We start from the raw sequence: 14,153 nt of genomic DNA on the forward strand, positions 1-14,153 counted from the left end.
AAATAGTTTGCAAATTCATGTACACAAAATTACCAACTCTTATTTTTTTAGAAAGGTACCTGAATGTTTCTTCAGAACTCTTGCTAATTCTTCAATTATTCTTATGCAATCAAGTCCCTGAAAAGGGGAGGGGAGGGGGAAGATTTCAGTGCACTGATGATGTTTTGTGCTGATCACAAAATTCTAGAAAAGCTATGTATAATTATTACTATTGGAAAGTCTCCTAGCCAAGCCATTTCGGCCAACATGCCTTTCATTGCCTGTCATTAGTCTTAAAGCCATATCATTAAAAAGATAGCTAAATTGTGCACTCAGCAACATTCATACCTGATGCTTTCAAAATGCGGAATATGTTAAAGTCAACACTACAGGATATCTGAATGTTCTTAAAAGGATTTATAAACTTGCACTTAAAACATTTGCTAATTTGTATCAGACTAAAAGGAAGACTTGCTTCTTTCTCACCCATCTTTTTTTTTCTCTAGCTTAACATGCATGCATCAACACTATGATGCTGAACCAGATGGGTCTCATTCATTTCCATTTCAAACAATATTAATACTTCACTGCAGAGTCCATGAATAAGCTCAGGAGTAAGGGAAGAAATTCTTAAAATAGATTAGCTGAAATAGCAACAAGAGGAACCTAGAATACTAACCAATTAATTTTGTTGGTAGAAGTTCTATTTACTTTTTCAGCTATTATGCAAGTCCTTCTTTCAAAACGATATCAAGAGATAGTGGTCATAGCAACAATAGCTGTATATATGCAGTATACCAGTACAAGTTATACATTTATATAAAAGTGCTTTAATTCTACCTCAGCAGTTTCCAGTCCATCAATTGTCATACAAATATCAAGGTCACTTTGTTTGAAGCCAAAGCCATTTTTTGATGAGCCAAACAAATTCAACCTGGTTCCTGTAAAGGACATATTAGAACCACATGACACATCAGTCCATTTTTAATAGGCAGGGTCTGATTGGACCAATACTGAACACCACTTTTCTGTAATAATGGATTTTACCCAGAATATTTATTAAATATAGGACATATTCCTTGATTTTCAATGGATGATAACAAGTGTACAGTTACTGATCTAATTTACTAAATTTTAAGAGTAATAAGTAAAAGGCATTTGTATCAAAACCATAACTAAATCATACATCTTTCTTTCAGCAAAACTTTAATCATTTTTGGTATTAAGAGAAAAGGTTCACAAACAGTAGAAAAGCAAACTTATTTTAAAAGGATCATTGTCAATATGTATGTTTGGAAATTGACTAAGTCTAGCTTCAGGTAAATCACTATTTAAACAGTATATCCTGAAATTTTCTTCTCCCCCCATTTTCTTTAGAATAAAGGGTTCTCTGCTCTCTTACTAATATTTAAAGGGCTCTTTTCAGCAATGAAGAAACTGAAGACAGAGAGCTATGACTATGCATGAGGTGCTGAAAAACGCACCAGCATAAATTTCAAAATCCCCACTTCCCCCAGTTCCTTTCAGTTATTCGTAGGTGTTGTTTATAGACAGAGTATGTACAACATTTTCATATTTCAATTTGATTTACAAGATGACAATATCCCTCTGTCTCTTTTCTGGCTTTTGTTTGTCCCATTTAATTTTTGAGCAACTTTAATAACCTGCAGTGGCCCAGGGAGCAGGTGCTATGGAGATAGATTTTTAGTTTCCCTGTAGGGGTCTGAGTAGTAAGGAGGATTTGGGTTGGAATAAAGAGCGTGGAAGTACTAAATCAGCAACATGACAACCTTCCACTCCCTCTACTGACAAGCCACCAGTCTGTTAAAAAATGAAAAGATTAAATATAAAATTTAGGATAAATTTGAAATTAATATATTTATTGGCTTTTCATAGATTCCAAGCCCAGAAGAAAACATGATCATTTAATGGGGTTTCCTGTATAACTACGATATTCATAGTGTTTGAGTACCTCATAAAAACAATACATTTTATCTCATGTCACCCCTCTGAGGTAGGGAAGAATCCTCATTTTACAAATTGGAATGAAGACAGTGATTAAGAGATTTACCCAGGAACAAATTAAGTGATTAACTAGATTATCATCATTAGGGTTTAAGCTAAATCCTGTGAGGATCTGGATAAGTGATACAAAAACTCTTCTCAGGTTAAGTCTTCAGTCAAAGATCCCACATCCAGCCTGCATGCAAATTTGGCAAGACTATGAACTGAAGCCCAGGTGGCCATCAGATATATTTCCAGAAATGGAAACCATATCTGTAGTCTACTGAGCTTTGCTGATAGCCAAATGTTAAGTCTCTACTTTAGAATACTCCAAAAGCAAATTGCTTTCCTGGCCCCATGCAAGAAAAGTCTCTTGGATTTTCTGATGACTGCCTGTGATATACAGGCAGTACATTTTTCTTTGTATACTGAGAATAAGGGCAGAAAAATAAAGCTATATCTTAGATGAAGTGAAAGGAAGGGGATACTTTTGGCCTATGCCACTGTTTCTCAACCTTGAGATCAAGATTACAAGGTGAACTGCCAGGAGTTTTAGAAAGTTTGTAATAGTCTTATGAGAATGAATACAATGACTTAAACCATGAAACTCAACTGATGAATTTGAGACTAAAATGCTAGTTATAAAACAATTTTATTATAAAATGGTGATTACTGGTTTCTTAAATGGCTGTTATTCATTCCTGTTGATGTCATGAACTTTTGACTATTTGTAGAGCCCTGCAAATCTGCGGATATTCACTTCATATCCATGGGTTGTGTTTGCGGATCATGACAGGATGTGGATCCAAATTTTATATCTAGGGCCCTGCAAATCTGCGGATATCTGCGGACCATGTTTGTGGATCATGGATCAGATGCAAATACAAATTTTGTATCCGCACAGGACACTAACTATTTGTCACCAACAGGATGTAATAAAATAAAAAGCTGACATGTTTTTTTAGCTCTTTTTTGGGGGATTTTTTTTTTTTTTTTTTAAGAAACAGCACAAGCTCAAGGAGGCAGGGCATAATGTATGAGGTGGAGGCATCAAGCTGTAACAGTGAGTTGAGATTCCAAATTAATTTAAGATCACATAGTAGAAACTTAAGCAACTGACAGACTATATTAAGAAGTTTAAATTAGCTAACTTTGTTCTTTATACTGGTACAATGAAATTGTTGAAAATACTAAAAAAGTGAAACTTTAAAAAATATATTAAAAAAATTAAATATGAGCATGAAAAGAAGCTACACAGTTACCTGGAAACTCTTGTCTGATGAAGCTTTCCAGATTTTGCCGAATATGTTCACGAGCTTGATCCTCTATAATATTTGGAGCAAAATCCTCTTTAAAAAAAAGGCAGAAACACACCAATTCAGGCAAAACAATATGTAAAAATATTGCCATAGTTAAGTGACAGGAAGGAAAAAAAGAGGGCATGGAGGTGGAAGGGGAAGAGATGGAGGAGCAAGTGGAAGAAGAGAATACTGAGACAAAGAAGAAATATATTATTAGGAATAATAATATATTAGGAAAACAGTACATTTTGTCTGGTCAGAAATGAAGAGTGCCATATTAAAAGCCCAAATAAGTGGGAGGAAATGATTTGAAAAATCTGAAACCAGCATTTTGTTCGTTGTAGAAATCTGTTGCCTTTGTTCATTCAAACAGCAGTTTCTGGTAATGAGATACAAAATATCACACACAGAACCACACTGAAGAGTGTCATCCAACATTTTTAGAAAATGGATGTTCTACACTTAAACTCTGAAGTCTACATGTAGATGCATAAATTTCATGAGTATCAAATATCCAGCAGCTTTCACTGACTCCATGTTTAGTTCAAGCTTCTATAGTCAGTCATGAGTTCAGTCTACAACTCTGGATTTTTTCCTCTCTTCTGAGATACTTGTAACATTCATAAGTCTAAACTGTATCAGGTAAAATTTAGCAATTAAACTAGTCTACTGTTAATGTCATTACCCTATGGAATCTCAGTTTTACTAATTTCAAAACCCAGCTCCACTGATGCTGTTGATCTAAGAGAATTCCCTAAAGTACTATTAAAATCTATCAAACTAATTAATATTTTCCACAAACATATTGAAAGAGTGCTATATTGATGACTTACTGTAACATTGGATGCAAACTTGATCTAAGATATTTGAAAACTTGGGTGTCAATGCTGGCAAAGGGTCTAGCTCAATTTTTTTGAAGTCTTCTGGACAATCCCTCTTTAGATGACCTTCTCGTTTGCATAAGCTACATACAACTGTTGGAGACTGTGTGAATAGAAAGCAAGACATTTTTTTAAATCTACGGCTCTTTAATGAATCAGAACTGTACTTAGATATATGTCCTAAACTGTAAGTAATACTTTCTGGTGGTTAGATGTTAAGAGCTTACCTTGCCCTTTGTGAAAGCAGGTTTATTAAATTCATAAAACAGCTCAGATTCCATAAATTGTCCTATTGATATGCTCTCTTCACAAAGGCTTCCTTTCTCTATAGTATCCTCTTCATTCAAATCTACCCTTAGAGATGCATCTACATTTTTCCCCAGCTCTGTTTCTTCATTTTTAACAGGGATGGACAATTCTTCCTCTTCCTCAGACAGTGCATCTTCATCCCCAGATCCAGTGTAAGTATTGTCCAGCTCATCTTCAGCAGCCACAATATCACCACATTCTGTTTGATTTATGATAAAACTCTGTTCTCCCTCCTCTATCTCCTCCTCATCATCTGAGTTATTGATTTCAGATATCTGGTCCTGTAATGAAGGTGCAAATTTGTTCAGGGAATCATCCAGTTCATCAGTCCCCTCTGTGCTCTCCTCATCCATGTCAGCCTTATCATCGAGTAGAACACTGCACTCTAAACCAAACTCATCACTCTCTGTGACTACAGTGCTCTGAAAACCTTCAGAGTCTGAAATACTGTATGTTTCAATATCATGCTCACTTGCTGGAATAGGGAGCTCTTCATTTTCACCATCTTCATCCAAGCCTTGATCGATAACTATCGTATTTTTCTGCCATTTCTTATCTTGGTCAAGTTCTTCCTCCTCCTCCTCCTCATTTCCGCTTTCTGTCTCTTCACAGCTTGGTTTAAAGTCCTCATTGTCACCAGAAATAATCTCTTCAATTACACAGTCTGAATCTTCATGGGCAATTCCCAAATGTCCAATGTTATCTGCCAATTCTTCTTCAGTCAGGCTTTCAGAGCCAAACACCTTTGAAGGATCAATTGTTTGTGCCTGAGGCGTGTCTATACTTATGTTAACAATATTAATGCAATCAGCTGCTACCACTTCCCCCATTTTGTCATTTACATTTTGCATATTAGTAGCATCATGCTTTATGGCATCCTTTTCAGGTTCTAATCTTTGTGATGTCTCCTCATTGACATTCAAAGGCTTTTTTTGGCTGGATTTTGTATGTTTTTTGTGGGGCAAAGCAAAATATTTGTAAGTTGCCCTTAAGCAGTGAAGAATATATTCATATACTAGCTGACTGTTTAGCGTTCTTGCCACATTCCTCTTTACTGAGTAAGGATCTGGAAGAAAGAAAAAAAAAGCAATGAGCTAACTCAGTACAGAAGTCTATAACTTCATTGATTAATATAGTTATTCAGAGAGGTAAAGATAGGTTTGATTTAGGGATGTGACAGGATAAACGCTTAAACGGTGAGCAGCATTCTCACCGTTTAGCAAATTAATCAAACGTTTAAGCAAGCGCCCAGCTGCTGCGGCTCAGAGATCATGTGCTGGGGGCAGGAGTTACTCATTCATTAACTGAGTAACTCATTTATTAACACAAATCATTAACTCCCCAAATCAATAACTGTCCCAGTCATCAACACAACTGCCCCAGTCATTAACTCTTCGTCATTAACTCATTCACTATTTAAATGAGACTTTTTAAAAATCAGACTTTTTATGCATTTTAACCATTCTTAACCATTTTATTTTCACTTTTAAACAATTAAAACTATTTATAAAGCTGGTATGTAGTGTGTGTCATTATTTAAACTTACAAAGGGAGAAGGTCATTGCAGTAAATGAGCAAACACTTAACACAGTCTGACCTACACACCTTTTGGTCTCCCCTTCCAGGGAACCAAACCCATAGGATTCTGCTTAGCCTCCCTTCTCCCCAACTGAACATCAGAGTGGAAAGAGCTCACAGTTTAACTGTTTAAACTTCTAAATATACAACGTTTAACAGGATTGCTCATTAACCGAATTTTTACATCCCTAGTTTGATTTGTTTTGTCTTATAATATTTAGATATATTGTCAATTAACTTAATACACTGTTTTAGAACGCTATACTATGTGGAGGAAACTGTTAACACATTTAATGGTATCACACAGAAACATATTGCTGAAACTGTTTTTCCTACATATCCGACAGCATACTTGGTAAGTCAGAGGACCTATAAATCTTGACAGACTAAAGGTACCTTCCACAGCAATGCGCTTTTTAGGCCAGTCCTTTGATTCACGAGACACTGCTTCTTTGAGTCGTATACTGATGACCAGATCAGTCAAATTAAACTCTAGTGCATAGAAGCGAAGCAGTTCTACCCAGAGCTGCCCAATTGGTGCTGAACACTGGTGTCCTGAATCAAACACTAAGGGAACCTGTTAATTAGAAAGCAAAAGCTTAAACCCTCAAGTTTTAAGGTATATGAAAAACCCCTTTTTTGGGCAGAAAAATTATTCTGCCAATCTAAAACTTGCATTTCATTGACACACATACAGTCACTGATACCTACATGCACACACAGAATCAAGTAAAAATGCAAAGTAACATTGTAAGTTTTTAAATAAACTTGTAACTTAAGTGTTACAATGGTGTGGAAGAAAGGGAAGAATAGGTCACAATGATAATATTGTAATGAAGCCATAACAGATAATTCAATGGCTAGAAATTACCTTTGCAACAAGTGTTCAGGTCTCAATGATAAAGATCAATATTCTACCCAAATAAGGGAACTACAATACAGAGTTAAATACACATTTTACAGCTACATAAAAGGACAATTTAGAGAGATAGTTACCTTAATTTACACTAACACCTCAAACTCTTTTAATCAAATTTAATAATAGTTAGACAGTGACATTTATGATTATGGCTAAGATTATAGTGAGTGTGTATTTAATAAAAATGTTCTTGTGGTATAATTAATACATTTCAAAGTGAGCGTTTCAGAGCAGAAAAACTCAGTTAGGATGAAGGATATAGCCTCATCAAATGCAAATAATTTTTCAGAACGAATCATCTTGTATATTAAATATTCAGGCACAAAACATGCACCTCAAGCAAGAAAGTGAAGCAACGGACAGCATATTATATAGTTTAGAATGTTTTTGGATATTTATTCTGCCAATTCTGAAAGTCTGGCCTCTTTGGTTGCAGTTGCTTCTAAGGGTGAACAATCAATTATTTGCCATGAAGCAAAAGACATTGTGGATACTGAGATTAACTGCTAATCCACTGATATTATGACAAATTGTTGACATTGTCTTTTAATGTACATTATACTTTTCATTAGATTAGTCCTGTTTAGATGGTCCTAGTTTTTACAGCTATAAATTATCTTATTTTGTAAGAATTTGGTTTACATGAATTTTATAACAACTCAGATTTATAAACCCAGCACAAATGATTTTAAAGATTCCTTATTTTTTCTATATAAAGACTGCCTAGTATTTTACCAAATAAGATCTTTTTAGCAAAGAGAACGGAGCAGTTTAGGCTTAAAAAAATTATATTAGCCATTATTGGATTAAATTTATGTAACTTCTGTATTAACAGTCAACTGTGAGATTAGAATTGAATTTATACAATTATGCTATTTTTAAAAAAGAGCAATGTTATTAGGCTATAAGAAAAATAAAGAGGCATTAGTAGTAATTATCCTGCAACAACAGTTCAAAATTAAGAGCTATTCGTTTGACATAGTTAAATTTGAATTTTGTAAACTACATTTGTCCCCTGGTTTAACAGATATTATTAACCAAACACTGTGACTCTGGGAGGTCTTAGTGCCAAATGGCTGAGGGCACAGGGGTGCATAAAGGTTAGAGATCCCCTGGTCTGGTATCTACATACTGGTTCATTGAAGTGTCATGTAAGGTCTCTATGATGATCAGTGTAACACAGGTTATTGTTAATCACAGCAAGATGTGTGTATAGATAATATGTAAGGAGTTAGGTACATATACACTGAAAATTATGTGCTTAAGGTCTGAGTTAAGGCAGTTCACAAGAAGGTGATCAACATATTCCTGCCAGGCAAGAAGGAAGAGATGCTTATCTCTGGCTGGCTGATTGAGTGTATTATGTATTGCCTGCTTCACAAATGGAAGTCTATCTATAATTTAAACCCAATGCTAATCAAGAGATTGCAAAAACCAACAACAAAGGAGCACAAAGGAAAAAACAGCAGGAAGAGAGGAGGGGAATCTGTTTACAAGTTAAGGCAATAGATTTTTGGATTATAACCGTAGACACAGAAACTGCATCCTTCACCCAGGAGACAAGCTGATGGCATGTTTCTCTTACGAACACAGGATCACAGCCAACTTTGCTGCTAAAAGCTGAGAGAGATTGCTTTTGGGGTGAAACAACCTTTATGAGATAGGAAAAATGTCTTGTTAGTTCAATTTAGGCCCTAGTAAGTATTTTATGTTATTTTAATATGTAAAACTTAGTTTCCAATATTTCTGCTTATTATCATTTGCAGCTCTTTTTTTAAGTAAACTTATTTTCACTATAAACAAATCTAAGTGTTGTGTGCTAAACTGAGCTGTGGTCTAAGGAGCAACTAGTAAGCTGTGATGTACTATTCCTTTGGGAACAGCAGGTCTGGTAATTCTGTGAGTCTCCAGTGGTTTAGGGACTGGACATTGCAGGCAGATGCTTGGAGGACTTGGGTGTTGGAGTGTGCCTACCACTAACCTGTAAAGAGAGAGTGGGGCCTGTGGTGGCCTGGAGGGAAAGCATGTGTTGCCAGTAGCTGATGGAATCAAAGAGTGATCCATAGTGAGCATAGAAAAGTTTTCCTCATGCTAACGGTAAGAGGTAGGAAGGTGCCTCAAAACGCGGGGTATCCATGGCAAGCATCACAAATACCTTAAGACTTAGAATTACTTTCCCATATCTCCTATTAGTTGTTACATTTGTCCTCAGGTGCTAGGAAGTCTCATACACAACAGATAAACAGCCACTGAATTAGAGACAAGGTTAATGAGGTAATATATTTTATCACCACCCACTTTGTCTCTCTAATATCCTAGCACTGACATGGCTGTAACAACACTGCATACAGCCACTGAATTATGCAGCTTAGCTTTGCAATACAAAAACAATTTTACTTTACTTAAAATAAAGATAGAATGTCATTGCTGATAGTAGCAGGAATGACTTCTAACTTACTATCTGAGGTAACTGAAATGGTACAAACCTTGCCCTTTTTAGGAGAAGCTTCTTTTGGAGAGTCAGTATTGACAGCAGGATTATACTCCCAGACCACGATATCATTCTCAACCTCTTTAAGGTTGAAGTTCATTAATTTGTTTAATGAGAATTGTCCAATCTGGAGAGAGCAGAGGGAAAGAGGAAAAAACACTGTAAATGTTTTTTATCTGAAGGATTTCAAACCAACCTCTTCCATAGAATCATCCAGAAAAAAGTCAGTATTTTAAAGATGAACGAAAATCATCATATACTATACCCATAATAAAGATTGGCTTACTGAATTGTCATTTAATAGAGTTCTTTCCCCCACGCCCCAGTTAATCTGTTTTCTGATTAAATGTCACTGATTCGCAGTACAACTCCATTAGTAGATTTTCAAGAGGAGAAATTACACCCAATATCCATCTAGTTATGATTTATATTTGTAATCTTTATTTTGTTAGAGGTTCCATCACAAGGTACCTTATTGGCTTTAAATGCAATTATACACACAGATGGATTTTGATTCTTTAACCAAGAATTCTTTATCCACTTGTATGTAAATGACAAGTGTGTACAGAATTCTGAAATATGCTAGTGGTGAAATAGATCAGTGTTTGAAGAAGACTATTATAAACCTAGGGTAAACTTTAAGTGCTTAAGTCCCATTTAAAAGTTACTGAGTTGTTTTTGAAAATTTTACACATTTGATACCACCTTAATCATTCCCCCTTGTACGCAAGCACTGTGATACAGTCTTTAATTATACGATTGCATATTATTTTTTTCCGCAGGACCTCCGCCCCATTCAATGCACAGTATGAACCTGCACCAGGGGTGAATCAAGATTGTGTAGCGAAGTAGATGGGGCCAACACACTGACCAACGGGGAAAACAAAATAGTGAATAGCTGCTCATTGAGGGCATGTCTGCACTACAAACCTAGCAACCTACGTTAGGTCAACTTACAGCCACCACAGTAATTACTACAGTGGCAGATGTCCACACTATTCTCCTTCTGTTGGTGGTTTGCATCCTAACCAGGAAAGCTTCCACCAACTGAAGAAGGGCAGAATGGGGGACTAAGAGCCAGGGCTCTCAACTCTGCACAGCTCCCAGCCGGGAACCCAGCTGCCCCAGGGTCCCAGTCACTTGGGATCCTCCCCCATCCCTCCCAGCTAGGAGCAGGGTCCCAGTTGCCCGGGGTCGTCGGAACATTGCTCCCAGCTGGGAGCAGCCCTGCTTCCCATGCGGAGTGGAGAGCTAAGAGCGTGGGAGGGGTGGCAATTGGGCTCCTCTAGGTAGCAGCATGGCTTGGAGCAGCAGCCCAGCTGGGGAGCTAGCTGTCTGGAGCCGTGAAATTGACAAGTATGACAGCCAACAGCCAATGTAATAGCAGTGTCTACACAGACACTGGGTCGGTCTGACTACATTGACATAAGTCCTACACCTCTCATTGAGAGGTTTTTATTATGCTGGCATAGAAGGGGAGTTACATCAGTGGGAGAAGCATTTCAGTGTGTTCACCTCCACTGTTTGTTGACAAAAGCTGATTTTTGTTGACAAAAAACTGTAGTGTAGACCAGCCCCAACTCTCCTGTGCAAGTGATAGGCAAGAAACGGGCAGGTAATAATTAAGTTATAATTATAACAAATAGCTCTAGGAAAAAATCACTCATGTTGATAATACTTAAATAGCACATACCCATGATCCCAAATAAACAGGCAGAAATGGCTCTTTCCTTTGTTGCAGAAAGAAAATGACCATTAAAGCAAAAACGTAAGATGGTAAACCTCCTTCTTCAGGACGATCGGCACAGCACAGCTATAAAAAAATTGAAACACGTTAAAATTTCTCTGCAGCAAGCATTTTATTACATATAGTCTTTTTTGGTATCTATCATCATTCTCCCATTTGCAAAACCATCAGTCAATTTAAATACTGTAAAAGAGAGAGAAGATTTATATAGCTATTCTGTCCCCATGTTGTGGGATGTGTTTGGTTCTAAAGGATTTCATGTAGTCATTAAAATCACAGCCAGTGCTCTAGTATAAGACTACTGAAATCACTTTTCCTATATGCATTCCATTTTGATAATTTTCCAGCCATATTAGCTATTGATTGTATGCAGTGGTTGGGATTTTCAATGAGGGTGAAGGGAAATTGAAAGTCAGTGAGTTCTGGGCATAATTCTCGTCAGCTCCTTTGATAAATTGCTCATTTTCAATTTAAAGAGTTATGGTATAATAAATTCAGAATTGAGACTTATGTTTGTACTATAATCTTCTCAAGCTATTTCAGAAATCAAGACAAAGTGGCATACAGTATATGGTATGCATACCGAGAGTGCTGTCTAACATTATACACAAAGATGACTGTTATTTATGACTTCAAACTTCACTATTTTAAAAAGACTCGCTATATGAAACAAACATACTCTACCTTCCTTCAATACATACCACCCTTGCATCATATACGTAAAGATTTCACTCATTTTGTCCAAATGAGCTCTTTTAAATTTGTTTTCATTAATGTAAAATGTGAAAATTACCTCATTTGACAAATTTTAAGCATTCATTATAAATAATCTGGACAGTTCAGCAAACATCTCCCCTTTCTATGCACTTGAGGCACTTTGCAGCTGATACTCAGGTGCAGAGAAGTTGGGATTTAATATGCAATTTTAAAAAAACTAACAGATGAACATATGCATTACCAACGTATTTATAAACTAAAAGTGTTGCTATTAATGTAGTTAGATTCTCATCAAGTGTTTAAGAGTTTAAGCAATATTATGGCTGATTATTTTTTTGTACAAAGTCAAGAAATTTCAAACTATAGCTTCACACCAACCTCTCATCATGTACCAAATGCTGTCTATGTATAAGAGATCTTTATCTATAAAAGTAATATGGCACAGCTGTGGTTGCTGTGTATACTATAAGCTAGTGCAACTATCTACTCATATGTGCATCAATTAGATAACCTCAATGCATGAACATAATTGGCAAGGAAAATAATATACTGCACATGACAAAGGCTACGTTTATACTGATGGCAGCAAAATCGCTGCCGCCAGATCGATCTTTCTGGATCGATCGAGCGGTCAGTGAGACCCGCTCAATCGATCAGGCAGCTGACTGAGTAAGTCCATCCCCTCAAGTAGCATAGCGCTGCGTCGACGGGAACGCTGTGTGAACAGCGTGCAGAAGGGAAGCAGAGCAGTCGACGTCAGTTACGCAAACTACTCTGCGCGGTTTGTGTAACTCCCGTTGACTGCCGCCGAATCACGCAGTAAGTGTGAACCAGCCCAAAGTATGTATTCCTCACAGGAAGATAACCTGGCTGTGACGTTTAAAGTTCAAACACATTTTTTAATTATAAGAACATAATAAAGCAACTGAAAGTTTCTTAAAAGCATAAAATAATTTCATATTTAGATCATTCAAACAACTGAATAGATTCTTCTTCAAGAGTTAGAAAAAAAGAGTCAATCAGCAGTTTTCTGCTTTCTGCACAGGAAGCTTCTTTTCCATACTAGGGCACACCTTTTATCTAGCCTAATGTAGCAACAGCAATCTGTTTGTGCCTCCCACCAAGGTAAAGAATCCCTGCTCTAGGTCATACAGAATTTCAGATTAAAGAATAACTCTTTCCCAAGAACAGACTTAGAGCAATTGCATTTCTAAACTATAGCTGCACACTTACTAGCATGACAGACTAAAATATAAATGCCATGAAAACTAGGATGTATCTTGGTTAAACTTTTGTACGCTACCTACCTTCTTTTACCCAGGGGCCTGCTTTGAGACACTCATTACACAAGCGTTGGATAACAAAAAGAATTGTTTGAGACATATACACCCAACTGTAGCTTTTTTATTAAACAAGACTCACCTTTGCCCAGTACCTGAAGGCAATCACTAGAGGTACAAGAGTTGGTTCTAGTTTTCCAAGGGTAGCCAAATGGTTTGTCGTTAAACAAGCATTTTCATTCCCTGCGCTTACTTTACAAACAAGGCCGCTACAATGACAAAAAAAAAAAACTGAAAATCCTGTATGTTTTTTAAGGAAAGCGATATGGAAAATGAAATCTTACAACCTATCTTAAATTGAGGATATAATGAGAGATTCAACAGTCTCGGAGACTTAACATTTACAATTAGAGGAAGCAAACAAAACTGGTTTGATTTGTGTATTTAATTTTAGATTTTAAACATTTTAAGCTTTTACAGGAGTAAAAGTTTTAAAATTCACAGCAATTCATCCCTCAGTTTCTGGATTATTTTTTTTAAAATAACTAAATCATTTAGTCAATGAACTAAAACATCTTACAATGTCATTTACTTCTATGAATTAAAATAATTTCACTGTACCAAGCCCCATTAATAAAAAAAGTTCATAAACTATTTCTAGAGTGCAGGAGGGCAAAAATCACTAATGAAAAACCAAGTCGCTGCAAACAATCGGTGATAGATTCTACATCAGTAACTAGTTACACAATATTTCAAGAATCTTAAGTGGTATGTGTTAAGTGGGCAAAATAAAATGCCTTTCCCTTTCTCAGCACTAAAGCTACTTAAAAGCCCCCCCTTACATTGTTTTTTTAGGTTTCTTTCATTTGATATTAAATCTGCATTATCTAGAAAGGAAGAAAGGACATTTTCTACTTTAGCAATCATCCCCAATGCAAAGGGGTGCA

General features: G+C 36.3%; 1 protein-coding gene across 7 annotated transcripts in view; it reads right to left on the reverse strand.

Annotated features, from left to right (window-relative positions):
* TUT7 (terminal uridylyl transferase 7) overlaps window positions 1-14,153 on the reverse strand; it is a 59,421-nt gene that overhangs the window by 18,845 nt on the left and 26,423 nt on the right. For all 7 annotated transcript variants that reach the window (XM_067568516.1, XM_067568514.1, XM_067568515.1 and 4 more), the window contains 9 exons: window positions 13,349-13,475; window positions 11,156-11,275; window positions 9,458-9,589; window positions 6,449-6,629; window positions 4,393-5,540; window positions 4,118-4,268; window positions 3,246-3,332; window positions 820-920; window positions 60-117 (listed from right to left, as the gene is read on the reverse strand). In XM_067568516.1, coding sequence (XP_067424617.1) covers window positions 60-117; window positions 820-920; window positions 3,246-3,332; window positions 4,118-4,268; window positions 4,393-5,540; window positions 6,449-6,629; window positions 9,458-9,589; window positions 11,156-11,275; window positions 13,349-13,475 — 2,105 coding nt within the window. The remainder of the gene's footprint in view (window positions 1-59; window positions 118-819; window positions 921-3,245; window positions 3,333-4,117; window positions 4,269-4,392; window positions 5,541-6,448; window positions 6,630-9,457; window positions 9,590-11,155; window positions 11,276-13,348; window positions 13,476-14,153) is intronic.

This window comes from Emydura macquarii, unplaced genomic scaffold, assembly GCF_026122565.2.
Source record: "Emydura macquarii macquarii isolate MOO-44397 ecotype Brisbane River unplaced genomic scaffold, CSIRO-AGI_Emac_v2 contig_2897, whole genome shotgun sequence".
In the NCBI taxonomy this organism is placed as follows: Eukaryota; Metazoa; Chordata; order Testudines; family Chelidae; genus Emydura; species Emydura macquarii.